The 20,108-nt window shown below is 32.1% G+C and overlaps 2 protein-coding genes across 2 annotated transcripts; one reads left to right on the top strand and one right to left on the bottom strand.

Moving 5' to 3' along the window:
• The first annotated feature begins 8,260 nt into the window (after positions 1 to 8,260).
• Positions 8,261 to 9,344, top strand: LOC124832399 (uncharacterized). Its single transcript, XM_088091643.1, has one exon. The coding sequence runs from the start codon at positions 8,485 to 8,487 to the stop codon at positions 9,076 to 9,078; it is 594 nt and encodes a 197-aa protein (XP_087947769.1). The 5' UTR covers positions 8,261 to 8,484; the 3' UTR covers positions 9,079 to 9,344.
• A 1,597-nt stretch (positions 9,345 to 10,941) lies between these two features.
• On the bottom strand, positions 10,942 to 19,811 carry RFR1 (REF4-related 1). The gene is made up of 12 exons (XM_047306591.2): positions 19,285 to 19,811; positions 18,140 to 18,250; positions 17,569 to 17,916; positions 16,936 to 17,255; positions 16,754 to 16,845; positions 16,249 to 16,615; positions 14,870 to 15,080; positions 14,184 to 14,298; positions 13,908 to 14,069; positions 12,955 to 13,609; positions 12,517 to 12,723; positions 10,942 to 12,270 (listed from the first exon to the last, which is right to left on the bottom strand). The coding sequence occupies exons 1-12, from the start codon at positions 19,530 to 19,532 to the stop codon at positions 11,153 to 11,155; spliced, it is 3,954 nt and encodes a 1,317-aa protein (XP_047162547.1). The 5' UTR covers positions 19,533 to 19,811; the 3' UTR covers positions 10,942 to 11,152.
• Positions 19,812 to 20,108: the final 297 nt, after the last annotated feature.

Here is a 20,108-nt window from a genome sequence, read left to right on the forward strand (position 1 = left end):
ATAAAAATTTTGAAATTATCTTTTTTTTTAAATGTTGGCCAAAATATGTGAAGGTATTAGCTTCATTGTTGTTAGCCATAGAAGAAAGTAACAAAATCTTCCTCAAGATGTACAAAGCAGAAGCTCCGGAAACAACAAAAGGTAGTAGAACTAGAAAGAAAATAAGACTAGAATGATTGGTATTATAATATTATAATCCGTGGTTCATTCTTGAAAGAAGAGAAGAAAGCAAAAAAATAAATAATAAATTGAAAATTGATTGATAAAAGAATTAAATACAGATAATTAATTAATTAATTATTCTATTAACAAAATATTTATTCCTTTATTAACGACTTACTAGTTAATCATATATCACAATACGTCAATATTTTCTGTTAACAATTTAAAAATTTATTAACAATGAATAGAATTTTTTAGATACAAAAACTAGAAGACTAAATATGTAATGAAAATTTTAACGACCAAAAAATTACATATTCACTTAATTATAAGTATGTGATTTTAAACTAAAAAAATAGAATGTTTATTGAAAATGTGAAAAAACAAAAAGTTATAAATCATCGAAAAAATTCTTAATTTAATTTGTAATTTTTATCTGCTTATAGATTTTAATTTCTTATCAAATAGGTAAATAATATCAATTACTTAAAATCCAACAAATTGAAACAAATTTTTCGATTTAGCTGTTTAACAAATTACAACAAATATTCGTTTAAAATTTATATATGGATATTTTAAAATCAACGGATATTTTTAAATATCAAAAAAATAATATTTTATAATTTTTAAAATAAAATATATAAATATAATATAAATTAAAATTAAAATTTATTTTTAATTAAAATTAACCTACTAAATTATAAATTAATTTTAATTTTAATAAAATTTAACTTGATAAAATATAAATTAAATTTTAATTCTAAGTTTTTGTTAATAACAAATATTTCTATTTATAAATAAATATTAAAATATATATTATCTACAAATAATAAATATTTAATACTACTAATAGTTTGTGATAAATTTTATCTAATATAAATATTTTTTCATTCTTAATTAACACTTCTCTGATGAATTTAACATTTTAATTAAGAGGAATGTAAGAAAGAATAATTAAATTTGAAGAAGAGTTGATATTGTGTGTTTGAGCTGCCATTAGTGTTACAGATGGATGATGACGCTGACCAGACTTTTGTTTTTGTTCTTATATTTGTCTTTCTGAAAAATCCATCATCAACAAAGTAATACAAGATTGCCAAATCGCTTTGCTTATCCTATTTTAGGTCAAGAAAACAAAAAAAATGCATGAATTGATGTCACCTCAATCCTATATTTATTTTGCAATTAGCTACTACTATTTGCATACCAATGTAACAATAAATATGTTGATATGTAACTTCTCTGTAAGATGATAGGTGCATATTTACTGATCTATGTTTCCGTATCCTTTTTAATAGATGTTTTTGTTTATTATATTTAAATTATTAAAATAGGTTTAATTTTCTAGGTATTCTAACAGATTTGTATTATTATTATTATTTTTATTAATCTGGTAACTTATTATTAGATAAACAATTGATTTTTTTATTATTAATTTTTATTCAATTATTATTTTATATTTATATTGTTATAATTTTTTTCTTGATATTTAATACTAAAAAACTGTATTATTTTAATATTATACTAATTTTAAATTTGTATTTATATACGAGTTGGTTTTTTTTTTGTTTATTAAAAAGATTTAGAGATTGAGAAAATAAATAGTAAATATTTTTAAATATATAATTAAGTTGTTAGTAGAATCAATTTGAAAATTAATTTATAGATTTAAAAGATCAATATGTTTCTAAAAATATAAATAATAGACTTTCAAAAATATTTTTATACTTGTTTAATTAGTGTATTGACTAACTCGTTTATTATGTGTGGTTAGACTTATCTAATCAACATTTGGATACATTTATCAAATTTGTATTATTAAATTTGTCTAATCAATATATAAACAAATATGTTTAATGTATACTCGTCTAGTAAAAAATACACAAAGTTATTTTTAGTGTATATATTGCTAAACTCATGTAATTTTTTTGTTATATTTGTGCAATATGTTGCTAAATTAGTTTAATCAATGTATATTTAATATATATTTTTAGAGTCAACTAATTACAATAAAAATACATTGTGGATATATTTTAATTTGTTATTTTTTTATCTTTTAGTCTTATTAAAGTATACTAAGCTTTACATTTTAAAGTTGAAAAAATGGTAAAAATTTAATTCAAAATTTATAATATTAAGACGTATGATTTTTTTATTACAAATATATAATTTAAACATTTGAAATAAACTATGAACTACAATGTTTTTTTTGTTTACAAATATTATAAATATAATTATTTATAATATTATACCAATTTATTTTTATATATGATTAATGATAGTTTTTTTATTAAATAGTATTAGTTTAATTTTTATATACTAAATATGTAAAAATATTAATTTATTTAAATAATATTATTTTATGAAATAAAAGTAAAATATATTAAATAATTAAAAATTATGTGAAAGGATCAAGTAATTATAAAAAAAATTAATATTTTAAATATAAATAATGCGTAAAAAGATAGATTATATCTCTAAACACATGTGACATAAAGAAACAAGAAACAAATTAAAAATATCAAATGATTAAAAAAAAACTAACAATTGAGACATTGTCAATAAAATAAACCTAAGCAAAAAGATAACTTTTCAAGTATTTTTTTTTTGGAAAAAAAAAACTATGAATTAGAAGATAACTTCCCTAATGTTATAATAGATATATTTAATTAATATTTAAAATATTAAGTAACATATGTATGATAAGAATAAAAATGACAAGACAAAAATTTCATACCTATTAAACGTAAAGATTGAATGTTTATTTTAAAGATAAAGATGGAATAATTAAATCAACATCAACTTTCAATCATTGTCATCCTTGTGTATTTTCTAAATCAAAATTAAAAGCTATTTTAATAATTTATAAGTTGGCAAAATTCATTATTAGGATACTTAAGGATAAGCATTATATTATTTTTTATTTTTATGTTGGTTTATGTTTAAATTAATCATTTTTTCTCTCTTAAAGTTGGTTGGAGTTTTCATTCCAACAAACCTAACGATGGACATATAGTTAGTGAATTTGAACTTACACGTACATAAACTTATTTTAATAGTTTCATATTTACTTGTATTATCCATTTCAACGTATCAAAATATGTTTTCTTCTAAGCTATTAGTTTTTTTTTATTGTATTCTGAATAATTTATGTGAATATAATCTATTTTAGAAAACCTTTCAATTTTTATTGATTAGTTTATTAACTAATTTTATCAAACAGTTTTCAATTCAATTACATAAGTTGTAATTATTCCATTTCTAACTTATATTTAAGTTCTAACTAGTTTATAAGCTTTCAACTTATTTGGTAAAACACTTCAACTTATAAATTATATTAAAATTAACTTCAATTAATTAAGTTAATGGATCATAAACACCAATAGAGATAATTTCTAGCAGCTGGCGTTTCTTGTCAACTGAAGTGAAAGTTAGCTATAGAAAATATGTATTACGAAATGATTTTGGTAAAGTGGCTTAAAATGATAAAAAGGAAAAGAAAATAAAAAACATATTATTTTATTTGCAGGATTTGAAGGAGGAAGTTATAAATTTCCAAATCACGTTATAATTTATCTTTATTGAATGGGTCCGAACAGGCATTATCTAATTCCACAGTAACCTGAAATTGAAAGAGTAATTTCAAACAGCAACTTTCCGGATAAATGTTAGATTTGAATTATGAAGATAGACATTTGAAAATAAGGTTTGGATTATTTTGTGTATGACAAAAAGCATAAGTCAAGGAGATTACGCAACAATTAACACAGAAAATACAATTCATAAGAAAGGTTTCTAGAATGGAAAAATGTTACCATATAATTTTCAACTAAGAAGGTTACTCCCTCCGCTCCATTTTGCTTTCTGCATCACCACATTTTTTTTAAATTTCAAAACTATTCTTTATATTTTAAATATCCTATACCTCACTTTTTCTTTTAATTTTTAGTTTTTTAATTTATTATATTTTAAATTAATATATAAATATTATTTAATTTTTTTTAAATTATTACTTAATTATTTATAAATTAATTTTATTTTATTTAATAAAATAATTATTATTAATTTAATTTATGTATTATTATTTAAATAATAATTAAAATATTTTTTATAAATGTATTAAAACGGATGTGCCACGTCAGGCCTCGTTAAATACACCCCAAAACCCTCTGCTCAGACTCATTAAAAACGCCCCAAAACCCTCTGTGCGGACGCCAGGTGTCAATCAACGAGGATTCGAAAATCAGATAGTGGAAGACAGGTGTCGGCAGGAGAGCGGACGTCCGTTTGGACGTGGGAAGCAAAATTGATTTTTCTGAAAACCCGTACCCACTCTCTTCTGCATGCACCTTCTTCTTTCCAAACTCTGATCTTCCATTTCTCCTTCTTCTCACTAGAAACTCTTTCTTCTCTCTAAGAAATCTCACCCTTTCTCTACTCCGATCTACGTTCAGGCACCGTAGAAACGTTCTCGGCGTCCTAAGCTTCCTTCTGAACCGAACAGTTTCGGTTTCTGATTTGGTAAGTTTTTCTCCTTTAGTCGTTCATTCCGGACACATGCAAACCAACCCCTGGTTGCATGAGTTAGTAATATTCTTCTGAAACAGTTTTTCTATTATTTGTTTTGCTTTGAAGAGTTGATCGAACGTTGAGGGTAGGAGAATCTTAGTTAGACAAACCGAAATCCTATATCTTGAACGATCGTTCACGCTAGAGGTATATGGAAGCTTATTAATTTAATTTATATGACTATGTGTTTGTATGAACGTACGTTTACTTGATTTGATATGAAAAATGATTTTTTTGCTATTGTCGTGATGCATGAAATATATGAAAATTCTATGATTTGGTGGCATGAGGTATGAAACATTGATTATGGTATGAATGTATAAATGTGTGAAACTATATGTTAAGAACTGAATTTGAATAATATTAATTCTGATAAGAAATTCCCATTTAAGAAAGTGTACGTACGTACTGAACGGTCCTTGACCGTTTGGTTTTCTAGTGAAGTTGGAATTGTAGTGGATTCTTTCATTTGGAAAGGATCCTAGTTGAGGACGAACGTCTTCACTTCAGAATACTGTGTGGGAGCGTTCGGTCAAGCACAGTTGAGTATTACCGTTCGGTTATAAATCTAAGTATATATGTAATTGTATATTTTATTGTTCGTAAATACTACTTAAATATTATTGTATTATATTTATCCAAGCCTTTTATGTTAAATTATTGGTGCGCGGTCTTACACCAGACACTCTTACTGAGTAGTGTTCGGTCTTACACCAAGCACTCGCTCCATCTCTTTAAGCTAAATTTCCTTATATGAGCGTTCGTTCGAGCCCTCTAGGGTTCGCTCACCATAGTGTATAGTCTTTGACTGTCACTTTGATTCTTGATACTATACTCAACTAAACTAAGTATTTATAAGAGTTTGGTTTCTCCATATGAGACAATTCTGAGTATTATTTTGCGTGCCCTTGAAATATTCTTAGTCATGGGTTTCAGTTTGGAGTATTCGTTCGTGGTCTAGTCTTTTTGAATGTTCATATAAAGTTCTCAAGAGTCGGTTCATTTAATTGGCTCAACATTTAAATCAACGTTCGTTCCATTCGTTTCTTGGAATATATTCTTGTGCTCGCTATCTTTCTTAAAACCCGATGTCAACTCTTGACCTTAATTCATTATCAAATTTGAAGATCTCTCGGTCTCGCTCGATGTGTTCGGCCCAGTTTTAAGTTCGGGTTGAACGATCGTTATTTTTAATCCTCATAAATCTTTGTATGAGGTGATTAACTGAGATATGTATTAGTGAAAGAGGAAGAAAATGTGATATGGAAATGTTGTGGTTTATGGACGAACGTTCCAGGGAGGAACGACTCATGTATGATTATTTGAAATTGGTAAAGTATGACTGTGGGTATGCTAAGCTGGCTGTTCATCCTGATGTTCCGTGAGTACTCGTCTTCACGTAGAAGAGGGTAGGTCATGTGTGGGAACGACAGGAGGTCCTAGTCCTTAGGGGTACTTTGGACAGATAGGGCTAACCTCGGGTGGCAGCTGTTGAGTGTATCCCAGTTACTACATCACCCGGGTGCATGAACGCCTGTAGCTACACAGATTCATACAGTCCGGACGGTCAGTCTAGTGATATTCTTCGTAATGATATATGTGTTGAAATGCTCTTGTGTGTTGGCTTGTTTAACTTATAGGTTGATGCATGAATTAAATTACATAAGCTTACCCTGTGTTTTCCTTGTGTTGTCTTGTTGTACGTCCGTCATTGTCATTGCAATGATCATCCGTGTGGATGTGAGCAGAAGGCGAAACGCTACTGGAAGAGGCGCTGGATGAAGAGAACTTGGTAGACGTAGAGGTGAAGACCGAACAGTAGGACGTTCGGCTAATAGTTTGGTTATTTGGTAAGGTGGTCGTTAGATCACCTTTTCCTTTCTTTTGTATGACCGTTCCGTGTTGGTTTTGTAAACCGTTCGGTCAAATTTCACTTATCTTGTACAGTTAAAATTGTAATTATATGTAAGGTCGTTCGGCCAAAACCGTACGTCCTTTTAAATGTTAAGACTGATTTGATTTATTATTAATTGTAATCATTCTACTATATAGTATGTTGCTGTATTTTTGGGATGTTACATGCCACATCCGGATTTGGCGACGTTGACTTTTTTTTATTTTTTATATTTTAAATTAATATATAAATATTATTTAATTTTTTTAAAATTATTATTTAATTATTTATAAATTAATTTTATTTTATTTAATAAAATTATTATTATTAATTTAATTTATATATTATTATTTAAATAATAAATAAATAATTTTTAAAGATCTATTAAATGGATATAGTCACATCCATTGAAGTTTTTTTTTAAATAAAAACAATAAATTAAAATATAAAATATGTAAATAGATGTTAATATTCGTTTATGGATATCAATATCCGTTGAAAGTGAAACAGATATTGACATCCATTTTATAACAAGAGCAAATTATGTATAAAATGGTGCAGGAAAAAGTTGGTGGTGACGGAGGAAGCAACTCTCTTCAACTAAAAATGCATTCACGTGCAACTTGTTGCTGTTGATTGAAACTTTTAGATGCTGCCACCTCAAAAACTTTCATAACCATAAAGAAAATATATTAATTTTACGGATCGAAAACATTAATATGCCAATTAAATTGGGCTAATAGTTATACAATTCACGTTACAGGGTATTACATTTCTCCTATATACAATCCATTGTCTTTATTTCATAGATTTGTATGACAAAGCATCATAAATTAATTAAATTGTTATAAAAAAATATGAAATAGTATAATTAAGAAATAGTTTTAAATAAACAAATTTGATTAAATGATAATTTAGAACACATTTTTGTTTTCTAAATTAAAAAATATATATACAACTTCGGTCCAACCCTCAATTTCGAACATGTTTCTTTATTTGATCTTTTATATCTTAATTAATTAAACTAATCTGGGGATGTTTTAAGTGAATGTTAGGTCCAAGATGAAATTGAACTAGAACGAAAGAAATAAACTTATGCAAAATTAAGATTTAGCTAAAATTATTAATTTTCTAAAATTATTAATTTTCTAAAATGAAAGGATTTAAATGACAAAAAAATAGAAAAACGAAAATAGCTAATAAATTGTCAAAAGAAGATATTTATTGAGATGCAAACTAATTAATCATAAAACATTGAAGGTAAAAAACAAATTATAAAAAATTTAACGATAAAAAGTAAATTCTAATTTTTCTAAGAAAAATACTAAAATAAATGAATAAATAAAATATAAGACCAAAAAGTATATTTTAAAAAACAACTCGAAATTACATAAATTATTTCTATTTTTATTTATTTGTAGAATGAATATGTGTAATAAAACTTGATACTAAACTTTTTCACATATAGGTAAGTACTTGAAGATAATTGTCGCCACAGTTAGAGAGGACAATTCCATTTTAATTAATGCAAAAAAAAAATACATATACACAGTGATATATTAATGCAATTGTACTATACGAATATAATATCAATAATTAATAATAATGAATGAAAGAATGAAAGAATGAAATGAATTTTTCAAATCTCGAAAATCAACTTAATGGAAGGAATTAAATGGTTTTAGTAACTATCAGCAATTTTGGTAACTGAAGGAGACGATTTGAATTCCGAAAGCATCAAAATCGGAGCCCTAAAACGTGTAACACAACTTCCGACCCGAATCCAGACAAAACCGAAGCATGTAAGATCGAAGCTGAAGAACGGGATTCAGAAAAACCAAGAAAGAATCCAAACCTCGATGGCGATCATGACGAGGAAGCGACGGCGCATGATGGTGGAAGCGGCGGCAGCGGTGACGGTTACGGCCGTCCTGCCGGAGGATCTGATGATCGAGATCTTGGCTAGGGTTAGGGTTAGCAACCCCTTGCAACTGAGGTGCGTGTGCAAGCGATGGAAATCGTTGGTGGTGGATCCCCAATTCGTGAAGAAGCACCTCCAGAAATCGTTCTCGGACATCACGGATCTCGCCTCCAAAGCGATGGAGGACATGAACGCGTTTCAATTGCAGCTCAATTACGCCCCTGCATTGGCCGAGCAACCACAAGAAGAGGAAGAAGGTGAGGAAGGAGAAGAGGAGGAGGAAGAAGAAGAAGACGCACATTCTTTGGTGAATGAGTTGGCTCAGTTGGATAACATGTTGGTGGTGGTTCGTTCTCTCAAAGGGAGTTTGGAAACGATCAAGTTTGATGTGCAAGCCATCAAGGAGAGAGTTAAGTGTCTTCAGAGTTTTCTTCAAATTTATCTCAAGACAAGAGTTTCTTCTTCTTCTTCATCATCATCATCATCATCATTTTCTTCTTCTCCCTCTTCTTCTAATTCACACTCTATCTGATTCTCCTTTTCTTTTTTGTTTTAGTTTTCTCAATTTTGCAACTGTTGATCTATAAATAACTTCACAGGGTTGCCTTTTCTTTTCTTTTTTTTTTGAAAGAAAAAGAGTGATTTGAAATGACGAAGGAAGTAATGTGGGAGTAAATTATTTGGGGGATTTGGTGCCATTGTTTGTGTTGAGAGATGGGTCATGTGGAATTAATCTTTTTTATTTGTTCATGTGCTTAGTTAGTTGAATGTGAAGAACAGAACAAGATTGCTTCCTAACATGACTGCATTGTCTTCTTCTTGCTTGAACAAACAACACATTACACACACACACACCCATGCTCTGTGGCTCAACATGAATTTTAAATTATTTTGTTTCTGCACTAATTCTGAAGCCAGTGGGCTCTATGCTAGAAATGTATTTTTCTATTAGATCAATAATTAAATCGTGTGATAAATTATGGCAAGAATTTGTCATTGTTGCTACCTGCGTGGTAATGGGAGAATTTAAATCATGGTTTTTTTTTATCAGGAAAGAGAGCTTTAGACAGCAACATGTGTTCATCTGCATGGTAATGTTAGAACTTTTACTTGTTCTGCTCAATGTTTTCATACTGCCTTGAAAAGATACATCAACTCTAATAAATAATTTTGTCTCTACCAATCATAACATACAACTTACAAAAAGTTAACCAACTGATGGGTATACATCATCTCCACCAGCCATTATGTTTTTAAAACTTAATATCAGGGGACTTTTTTCATGGTTCCAAATATAAAGGTGCTGTAATTAAAATCAGATTTACTATTTTTTTTATTTCATACTTTTGTTTATTTTAAATAAGTCAAATTAAAGGCGATATCACCAAAAAAAGTACTATACATTTATAATGGCACAAGAGATTAAACTAGACACACTTTAAAGGATAAAATATACTTTTAGTATTAATTTCAAAGACAAGTCCTAAAAATTAAAATAATATAAAATAGCTTTTAGAATTTTTTCCACTTTTCCTTTTGTATGTAGAGAAACACAATGAATAAGCTTTAGGCAATATATATATATATATATATATATATATATATATATATATATATATATATATATATATATATATATATATATATATATATATATATATATATATGAATTACTTTATTAATTTCAGTATAAATAACCTAATTTATGGCTTGTTTATTTTATATTTGCATATCCACAATTACCCACTTTTGATTTCCAAGCATACAGTTATTTTTCATGAAGTAGGTTCGGACTCCTTCACTTCTATTATAATTTATTCCTTTTCCCTTTTCAATAACTTAGTGATGTAATGCAGATAAAGTAAATAAATTATAACTGATAAGAAAGAAATGACTAGTAACAAAAGTAACAATAAAATGTATTGATGGTAAAATTTCTAGTTGATCATAAAATCAATCCATTTTAATACTATTATTAATTAAACTAAATATACTACTTATTTAAAGTATAATTTTAAAACCAAACCAATTAATAAACCATTTAAAACATTGATTTTAAGATTAGCAGTCGACTATTAACTAAACCAAGGTAAAATAATATTAATACATTATATAAAAAAACAGTAGAGAAATACAGTATCAAAATTTAATAATACTAAAACCTAAAATAACAAGTTATACAAGGTTTTAACATTCAAAATGGTAAAAAAATAAAATACTTCATAATGTTTGAATTTAAAACCCAAGCATATTCCTAATTTTCAATTCTAACGTGAAATTAAAATAATGTATTTTTAAAATGCATTAACCACTGTAAATCTAGTATTTAGATTTTTTTGATGAATTTACCACCTTTTCATGTGAATATTAGTTGTATGGTTCAAAAAGCAATAGGTTGACACAAATGCCAAATGAAAATTGATGTGGTTAAACCATATCTGCTTAGATGAAGGTTATAGATACAAAATTTTTCATTCTAATACGTGGTACATTCCAAACAAAACTGTTAATCCAAAAGACTGCACAACATTATAAACATGAAAGTTAACTAATGTACAAGTCGTCCTAAAAGGGAAGGGTGGCCTGAGAACAGAGAAAAAGTTTATTTATATTCCAGTGTCGATTATGAGCTCTGCTGCAGCACCCATTGTACCTATCCCACCAACGGCCAACAGAGCAAGTGCAAGCTCCTCCTCGTTCAACTGCCTCAACCCATTGCTGAGTCTCTTCAACACATGCACATCTACTTCCAGCACCCAGTTAGGTGTGCAATCTACCATCAAACTCACAAAACCTGACACATAGGCACGCCATGTAGCTGAATCACAGCCTAGTGATATCTTACCATCAAGTGCACTGGCCAGAAACTCCATGTGGGTGCCCAAAACCTTCGGACGTCGCTTTGAAGCTGAGGATGACGAATCAACTCCCCAAGCAAAGGCACCACAGAGAACTGCAAAATAAGCAAGTGCATATCCACCAAGCATTGCAACCATTCCACCACACTTTTCTTCCTGGTCAAATCTCTGAACCGATATAAACCAGGATGGCAAAGTTTCTTTTATTAGTAATTGAACCAGCATCAATCCCCCTGATATCCAAACTAAAGAGGCCCCAAGGGCAGCAGCAAGCTTCACCCTAGTCATTGATGCAGCGAGTGAAGCCTGTCCATATCTTATGCCATCTTTAGTTGCTTTCAACTTTTCCAATCGCTCCCTCAGTAACCCACTGCATACAATTTCCCTCACAGAGTGCATTAAGATGGAAACAATTTCTTCTGTTAAGAAAACAATATCTCTGATTGACCTATAAGCACGTAAATAGAGGATTCCTGGAGCAACAGGGCAAAGCCCTCCGCATAAATGGTACTTAAATCCATGTCCAAGTAGGGCTCCAACACCACCATTGCTTGAGAGAGGTGAGGTATTCGTACCCAGGGTAGCTGTGAAGCAACTTCTTAGAAGTTGAACAACCGCATCACTGTTGTGAAGGAAGACAGTTCTAGATGCTGAGAAGATGAGGAAGTCAGTCCAACGTTTAGCCTTTAGGGTCCACAAGGAAGCCACAATTGGCATGCAAGGCCATGGACAACCTGCAGCGAGGCTCTCCAATGTTTGGCCTGCTAAATTAAGAAAACGCTCTGATGCCTTATCAACTTTGTAGGTTATGGTAAGGCTTGTGAAGGCAGCCAAGGGCAATGGAAGTGTGGCAGGAGAGCTGTCTCCTATGAAAACGAAGACCATTGGTCACAATACTAATAAACAAATTAATAATAGCGCTGGCAGACAGAAAATGGAGGAAAACATTAGCTAAACTGCAGTGGCTATTAATAATCATGTTAAAAACAAACTTTCTAGAAATAACTGTAATGAAATGTGAGTTAAAAATGTAAATTTTCTGTGCTGAAAATGCATTAGAAGTCGGAATCTCAAAAAGTTCATACAATTCAGGGTCATAACAATGAGAAAACCTGAAGCAAGGCTAGGCACATCAACACCAGTTGCAGCCAAAATTTTCTTGATCTGTCCCTCAACGTTCAGTAGATTGGCAGCAGGGCTAGGCCAGTCTGTTCCATTCATATATACAGGTTTCCAAACTCCTCGAGTTACTTCAGCAGAGAAGTAACTTATTATGGTTGCCAGAGATGCCGGAAGAAAATCAGCTAAATCTTTAAGACCTGATATTAAGAAAAGCATTTTGGTATTACTCGATTAAGGAAAATATACATAAAGATGAATTTGGTTGCTCTTACTATATTTAGAGGTAAATACTTGACCAAGAATCGAGACAGATATACTTTCAAAGTATGCTAACACTCAGTTGGATTTTCTTTTGTAATTTAGAAATCACAAGTTGAACAAGCTATTTGGCGTGTTCCACTGGATTTTATCTGATCAAACGCACATACCTGTTGCCAACTCACGTGGAGACAATCTTCCATGAGCACAGGCTGTAAGAGCAGCATCCACTACAAAGGGAATGGCTTCAAGAATATCCCAAGCAGGCAGCTTTGGCCCTATAGAAGCATCTTCATTTGCAGGTCCAGAAGAGCTACTGCTTCCAGATGTAATAGTAGTTTGGCTTCCTCTATTAATCTTTCTGAACATCATGTTAAGAAGCCCTTCAACAATCTGATGAAATGGGGTTCCATGGACAAGACCTGAGAGTGTTGAGGCTATACATGCTTGATGCTGCCGATACCAAACTTTTAATTTTGGAAAGGAGTCAACAAATACAGAATTTGGCGATGATAAACTCGCTATTTCTGAGAGTCTCCTCCTGTTACGATCTTTGTGGACGTTACCAGCTGACATTAAGTGGGAATTCCGTACTAATAGTAGGTATTCAGGAGTTAATTGAGAACCAACAGTGGGCACATCTCCAATTCCATATTCAAGAGGAGGTCGATTAAATCTCCATAACTTTAAAAGAAGAATAAATGCATTTGAAAACACAGCATGGGCAGATATTTCTTCCCCTGATGTTAGCGTCCATGAGATATTTGGCACACATGACCCAAATACTTCACAGATTGGCATCAGTGAACACGCAAGCTGTGGAACCTGGTTAGAGAAATGGGAAAAGCATGACTTCGAATTATAATAATAATAATAATAATAATCCTAGCTTGTTTATACATACAAGGGTCCTGTACAAGGTAAACATTATATAAGGCATAAGCAATAATTTTTCCTACTGAATATTTCTTAATAAGTTGCCTCTTAACCTAATATATAGGAAAAAAACGAGGACCTATGCCTGCTGCTCTGTTTAGTAACAGGACAGATGCAGCTGGAGGAAAACATTAGCTAGTAACCAAGTAAAAAGGAGTTAAATAGTTAGGAATTGAATCAAACTTACCAAGCCATGCAATGAAAATATTTGAACACAATCAACAGATGCGATTCCAACAAAGAGTACATTAAGTATTGGAGCGTAATTAATCAAATAGTTGTTTCCTTCAGTGTTTTCTGCAGGAACTGGTGGGGACAACAACCTAAGAATGAAATGCACAGTGTGTTCCTGCAACAAATGGAGATCCAAATTCTATCAAGATGGGAAGTTGGTTAGAGATCCAAATTCTACTGAACAAATTGTTGGAGTTTTTGTATGCTCTACTGTCTAACTCTTATTTACCTGTATATTCCAGCCACGAATTAGGGATGCCCCGCAAAGAATGGCAGCAGCAGATATCTTTTCATCTTCTGATCCCCCAATTGCAATTTCAAAAATTTTCTCCAGTTCTGCTAAACTTCCATCAAATCCAGGAGCGTAAATTCAGTTGCTTTACCTTTTGGTAAATTTACAAAAAAGAGCATCTGACATACCTGGCTTCAGGAAAGAAAAAGAAAAACTGAAGACCAGGCAATGAAATTTTATTTAGTAATTTATATTCTACCCAGTTATAGTCATTCTTGTTATGTTATAAATTCAGTTTATGATCAATAACTGTTGAGTTTAGTAAATTATCTCATGTTTCAGCATGTTAATTTGCCCTGACAGATGCATTACGCGTGAGAATACTTGATGACTCAAATGATAGAAAACAAATTTACATAGAGGTTGTGCCATTTGAAAAAGATTGACATCTTCAGTTGCCAGGATTACTTTTAGCATTTATGGCATGTTTATTATGACTGAGTGTTTCAAAAATAAAAACTTCCAAAATAATAGTTTGGTAAAGGTCACATAGCAGTGTAGCTATGGGCCTACAATGAGGGAACACACTAAATATTGTACAGGAACACTTTTGCCAAAAATTAGAACATTGCAGGTTACAACATGTATGCTAATTGACTAAATAAGCCAAAATTAGATCATACCATGTAGCAGGACTTGAAACCAAAGCATTAACCATCACCGAAGTAAGTGGAGCTCCCTTCATAAATGATGACCAGCCAGGTACTTGCGCTGGAATACACTGAGGTATTTGATTGATACGTCCATTTACATAACCTGGCCATAAGTATGCAGACGTGTCCAGTAGATTGCGAGCAATGCAAGCCTCAACTATCAGATGCCGCATGTTTCCAGCTGAAAAGGAAGAAATATTTTAATAATTTAAGTTTACTCACACATGCAAAATTTGGAACAAAAAATTCTAAAAGTAAAATTATTACAATTTAGGAAAATGTAACCATTATAATGGTTAAATTAGGTCTATATGTGACCAAACATTAACTGCTCGTTAAATCTTGTAATTTGTAGGGCAGCTAGAAGAAGTTCCTTAAAAAGAAATAATTTTACCAACAATTTCAAGCTTCTTTAATTTTATCTTCCCAAAAATCTTTAGCTTCTGAATGGAGCCTTGCGAAAATAATACATGTTTCTTCCAAAATAAACTAACAAATATAAAATGCAGAATCAATAAATTATGGAGAAAGTGAGTCGCTACACCATAAATTTGATGGAATACAGGAACGGGACAAGCCTTGGAGAGGGGCTTTCTTATTACAATCTTTAGCAAAATCCACTTTATACGGTCAATTGTTTTGCTTCAACAATAAAAGGAAAATACATAACTAGTCCAACAGATATTGTAGAACTCATACTCACTGATATATATCCTCACTAGCATCTAAAATTGCACATAATAATTTGCAAAGTATGATATAGGATCATTCTGTATTCAAGGATCTTCAACATTTTTTAACAGGTATTCTGAGTATACTGCACGAGTCCTTTTGACAATTTTCACTAAGTAGACATTTTCTAGATTCAGAATACATAATCTATTTGTCTTTGCAAGAAGAGGGTGACCAAGGCAATCAGACCACATTGCCTCATAGACAATGACACCTTTAAACTTTGAAAGCAGGCTTCTGATCTATGCAATCTGAATGTAATCAGTAACACAGAAGCAGACGAGACTACAAATAGCAAATTGAAAACATTATGTTAAAGACATTATGTGCCATTGCACAACCTCCTACTATTGACACTTTCCAGCTGCTTTAGAATCGGTATAAAATTAAAGTGTGGATTTAGTTTAAATACATAACAGATATTTGGTTGTTGCAGTTCATCTCAGCATGTGAAATATGAGACATGCTTTTTCAAATTTGGAAGAAAATCACACAGAATCACAAAATTGCAAACAACACCTTAAACAATGCAATGCTTTCATTTGGACAAAAGTTGTCCTAACTGTTGAAGATTCATATACAAATTTCTAATTGGCACTGAAAGCAATACCACTTACAGCAATCAACTGGCATCTCCGTCATATTGAGGCAGTCAAAATATGCACTCCCTACCGTGATGCCAGAAACAAATAGAATTGCTTTCGCAGCAGCTTGATTTGCAGCAACAACAACAGACTGAGGTGGAGCAAGCAAGCTTTGATAATCACCCAATACCTGGAGACTCGAGACTAAATCATGGCGACATTTTCCTGGAACCTTTTTCCCTTTCCAGCAATCAAAGGGACCATTCTCTTCTTCATCAACTGCTATCCCTTCCTCCTCCTCCTCCTCAATAAGATTGCCAACAACAAGAGATATGATGCACAAGAGCATGCATAATCGAGTATCAAGATGAGGCATTGGGCCATCAATAGGATCTCTTTCCTGTAAGAAAAACAATACTTAAATTAAAGAAGTAAACTGCTTATGAAAATTCCTTAATTCCATAGCGTAATTGGACAACATATATTGAAAACCACAACTTCACACGAAACAGATCAAGTTGCAGAGAAAACTTTATACCCTCTGAACAAGACGAAGGGTTGCTAACCAAAGGCCTAAAAAAGTGTCATGCCAAGAGGTGCCATTTATTGCTCGCAATGTCTTTGTCAAACCTACACAAAAATATTTCATGTCCTAAATTAAATATGAAAAGGTAATATCAACTATTTCAGTCAAATTCCAATAGCTATTCTCAGTCGTACCACTAATTGTTTCAATAGCACTTGTTGCACTAACTTGATAGCCATCCATAGAATCCTCCAGCACCAGATCGAGAGGAATCCAGAGAGCAGAATGACTTGCACCATGACATAGTGAGGCAGAAGAAGAAAGATATTCCAAAGACATAACTGTCTGGAACTTTTGCTGTGAATTTGTTTTGTATTCCCGAGACAGGACCATACAAGAATCTGAAGATAACTGCAGAAGAGCCTCAGGACTTAGATTTCTTGATTTTCTCAATGCTAATGAATTTGTAGCCAGCAGCTGCAGCCGTTGAGTAAAACAAAGCCAATGGGCAGGCCTGATAAAAAAAAAGGAAATAAGCTGTGCTATTTACCAACAACAATAACGAAGCCTTATCCATAAGATGCAATCGGCTGACTGAAAACAATGCCAGATAAAATCACTATATCATAATTGTGTAATATACAATGGATACTTGAAAATCATTTTAATAACCCAAAAAATTGGAATGAAATGACACATAGAAAATGATACGCCAAATCAGATTTATAGGAAATTTTGGAGGGAACAGATATGTTCTGATTGATCAATGTTAGCAGGAAAAGTTGACAGCAAGTACTGATAACAGGTTTAAAAATAACAACACTTACAAATTTTGGCGAGCCAAGTAAAGAATCCTTGACGATATTTTATCCTGCAAAAATTGCCCAATCATCTCAACAGCCATAAGTGTATTAGCATTTTGCAATTGCTCATGATGTTCAGTCTTTTTATCACTATTATTATCACGCCTATCCAGTTCCATGTCATGATATAGCGTAGCCCATCTAGACTTTTTGTCAGCAGTAAATTCCAGCAAGCCTTCATCATCTAATGATGCATCAAGCAACTGCCAGACAATTGAAAAAAGAAATTCAACCACCAGAATGCCAGGCTCACTTTGTGACACGCCAAAGATGTTGGAAAGATGAAGAACAGCATCTACGGATTTCATGACCCTGTCCATAGTGTAAGCAGAAGAATTAACAAAAAACCAAAGCACAGCGCCAGACATAATAGCGTATTAAATAACAAACCATATCACATTACGCTATTTACCGCTTAGAAAATATTTACACAGAGATGTTAAACCCTTGCCGTATGTGTAACTTGAAAAGTGTAAATAACACGAAGACAAATTTTATTTAAAAAGAAGAATTACATCAATAAAAGCGTACTTACTTTTGATAATCTGGTCTGTTTATCTGAGATTGAAGTTCAAAAGCATGTCTTTTGAGGAGTTCTAAGTATAGCCTATACGCTGCAGGTTGGACATGTCTACACGGAATAACCCTGCCAAAAAGAATAAAAATATACCACATATTAACACACGAAAACAACAATACATTGGAGAACACAGGCGTATAGATGTTGTTCCAAACTCTTGCAGAAAAAACAAGTCTCTATCTAACACCAAACTGTAATAATTAATTAAAAAATAAAACTACAAAAAGTCGTAGTCTATAAAATAGATGTTCATGATGCATTGTCAATAAAACAAGCTCAAACTATGGATCAGAATGCTGGACAATGAACGGAAATCATGAGCAAAAGATGAAGGTTACAAAGATGAGGATGCTGCAATTGATGAGTGAGCATATCCGAAAAGGCAAAACTAAGAATGTGATTAACAGGGAGAAGACTGGAGTGGCTTCTGAAGAGAAAAAGAATTATGTAAAACCGTGTAAAATGATTTGGCTAGAAGGGTGACAAAAACAGACACGATGATAGACTGTTAAGAGTGTTTGGGTACACAGGACTTCATGAATGTATGACACAGACAATATATACTAAAATCCATGCAGCTAACCCCACACAGCCACAGCAGCAGGAGGCGTGGTCGTGTTTTTAAGAGAAATTAATACACTGCGAAAATCAATAAAAATATGCCAGGTGGTTATCGCTCGGAAGCCTAAGAATGGAAAAAAGAAAAAAAAAAGGGGGCTAGATAATCTCAGAAAGCACAATTAACTTCAAGAAGAAAAACATCACTAATAATTAGCTTGTAACAAAAAAAAAATCCACTCGTACGGCAAAAAAGACTGCACCATCGATGATTTTCACGGCATGAATAGTAACCGCTGGTTCATAATTACATCCATTTACAGCATGTTAGTTTTTCAGCAGGGTCCCAACCGGGATCCGATATGCGAAGTACAAACAAAAACAGTAACAGACAGTAGTTATGGCGACAGAAGAAAAGGGTGCCATAGTAATAAATAAAGCAAATAAAACGAAGAAGAAAGAGGTGGAGGAACAGTGAACAGAGGAGAACAGGAAAATCGCAATCCCTAAGAATTAAATTGAAACAGGAAGATGAGAAGGACCTGACAGAAAGGAGAGCGAGGAGAAGCATGGGAGGAACGATCTGAAGCGTCAATGCCTTTTCGAGAAACTTCCAGAGAATAGGGACATTGTTGTCCCAGCAAATGTAAGAGACGAGAAAGTGAGCGAGTTCAACGGAGGGAAGAGCCTCTCCGGCGGAGTTCAAATTGGAATACATCTGAACGGCCCAGAGCAGAGGATCACTCCCCTTCTGCTGCGCCGCCTTCGTCATCTCCGCCACGCCCTCCATCTCCCCAATCTCACTTCACACCATACATACATGCATACACACAGAAATCGCTAACCACACACAAACACTCTTCTCCCTCCTTATTCGTCACCCTCCCTGCAATCTCACTCTTTGCAAATGCAAAACTCTGAGTTGGATTTTGTCTTTTAAGTCAAACCACCCCAGGGGCGTTTCGAGAATTTCACCTTCCGGGTATCTAGTTCCTCGGGGAACGTGAGAAAAAAGTAAAGGGATGTATAAAACAACACACCCTTCAGCTTCGCAATTTGCACTCCCATGCTGCGTGGTCGTTTTGATTAACAAAATTCATAATCGTTCCAATTATTACGTACAAAAGAGGATTAAAATTATTGAAACTTGATGACGGTTTCATTTATTCAACTGATATTTAAAAAAATAAAAATTAAACACTAAATCGATTGATAGATATTGCCAGTTTTATTAATTGTTTGGCAAAGGGCCTTCACGATAGATATCTAATCTAACAGTCCTACGTCGTCTCCGTATATTTGTAAATTTGTCGATGGACACGAGAGATTAAGATTTTGCTGAAGTTAAATACATGCACGTGTTATT

This window comes from Vigna umbellata, chromosome 5 (genome assembly GCF_029865625.1).
Source record: "Vigna umbellata cultivar VRB3 chromosome 5, Vumbellata_1.0, whole genome shotgun sequence".
In the NCBI taxonomy this organism is placed as follows: Eukaryota; Viridiplantae; Streptophyta; class Magnoliopsida; order Fabales; family Fabaceae; genus Vigna; species Vigna umbellata.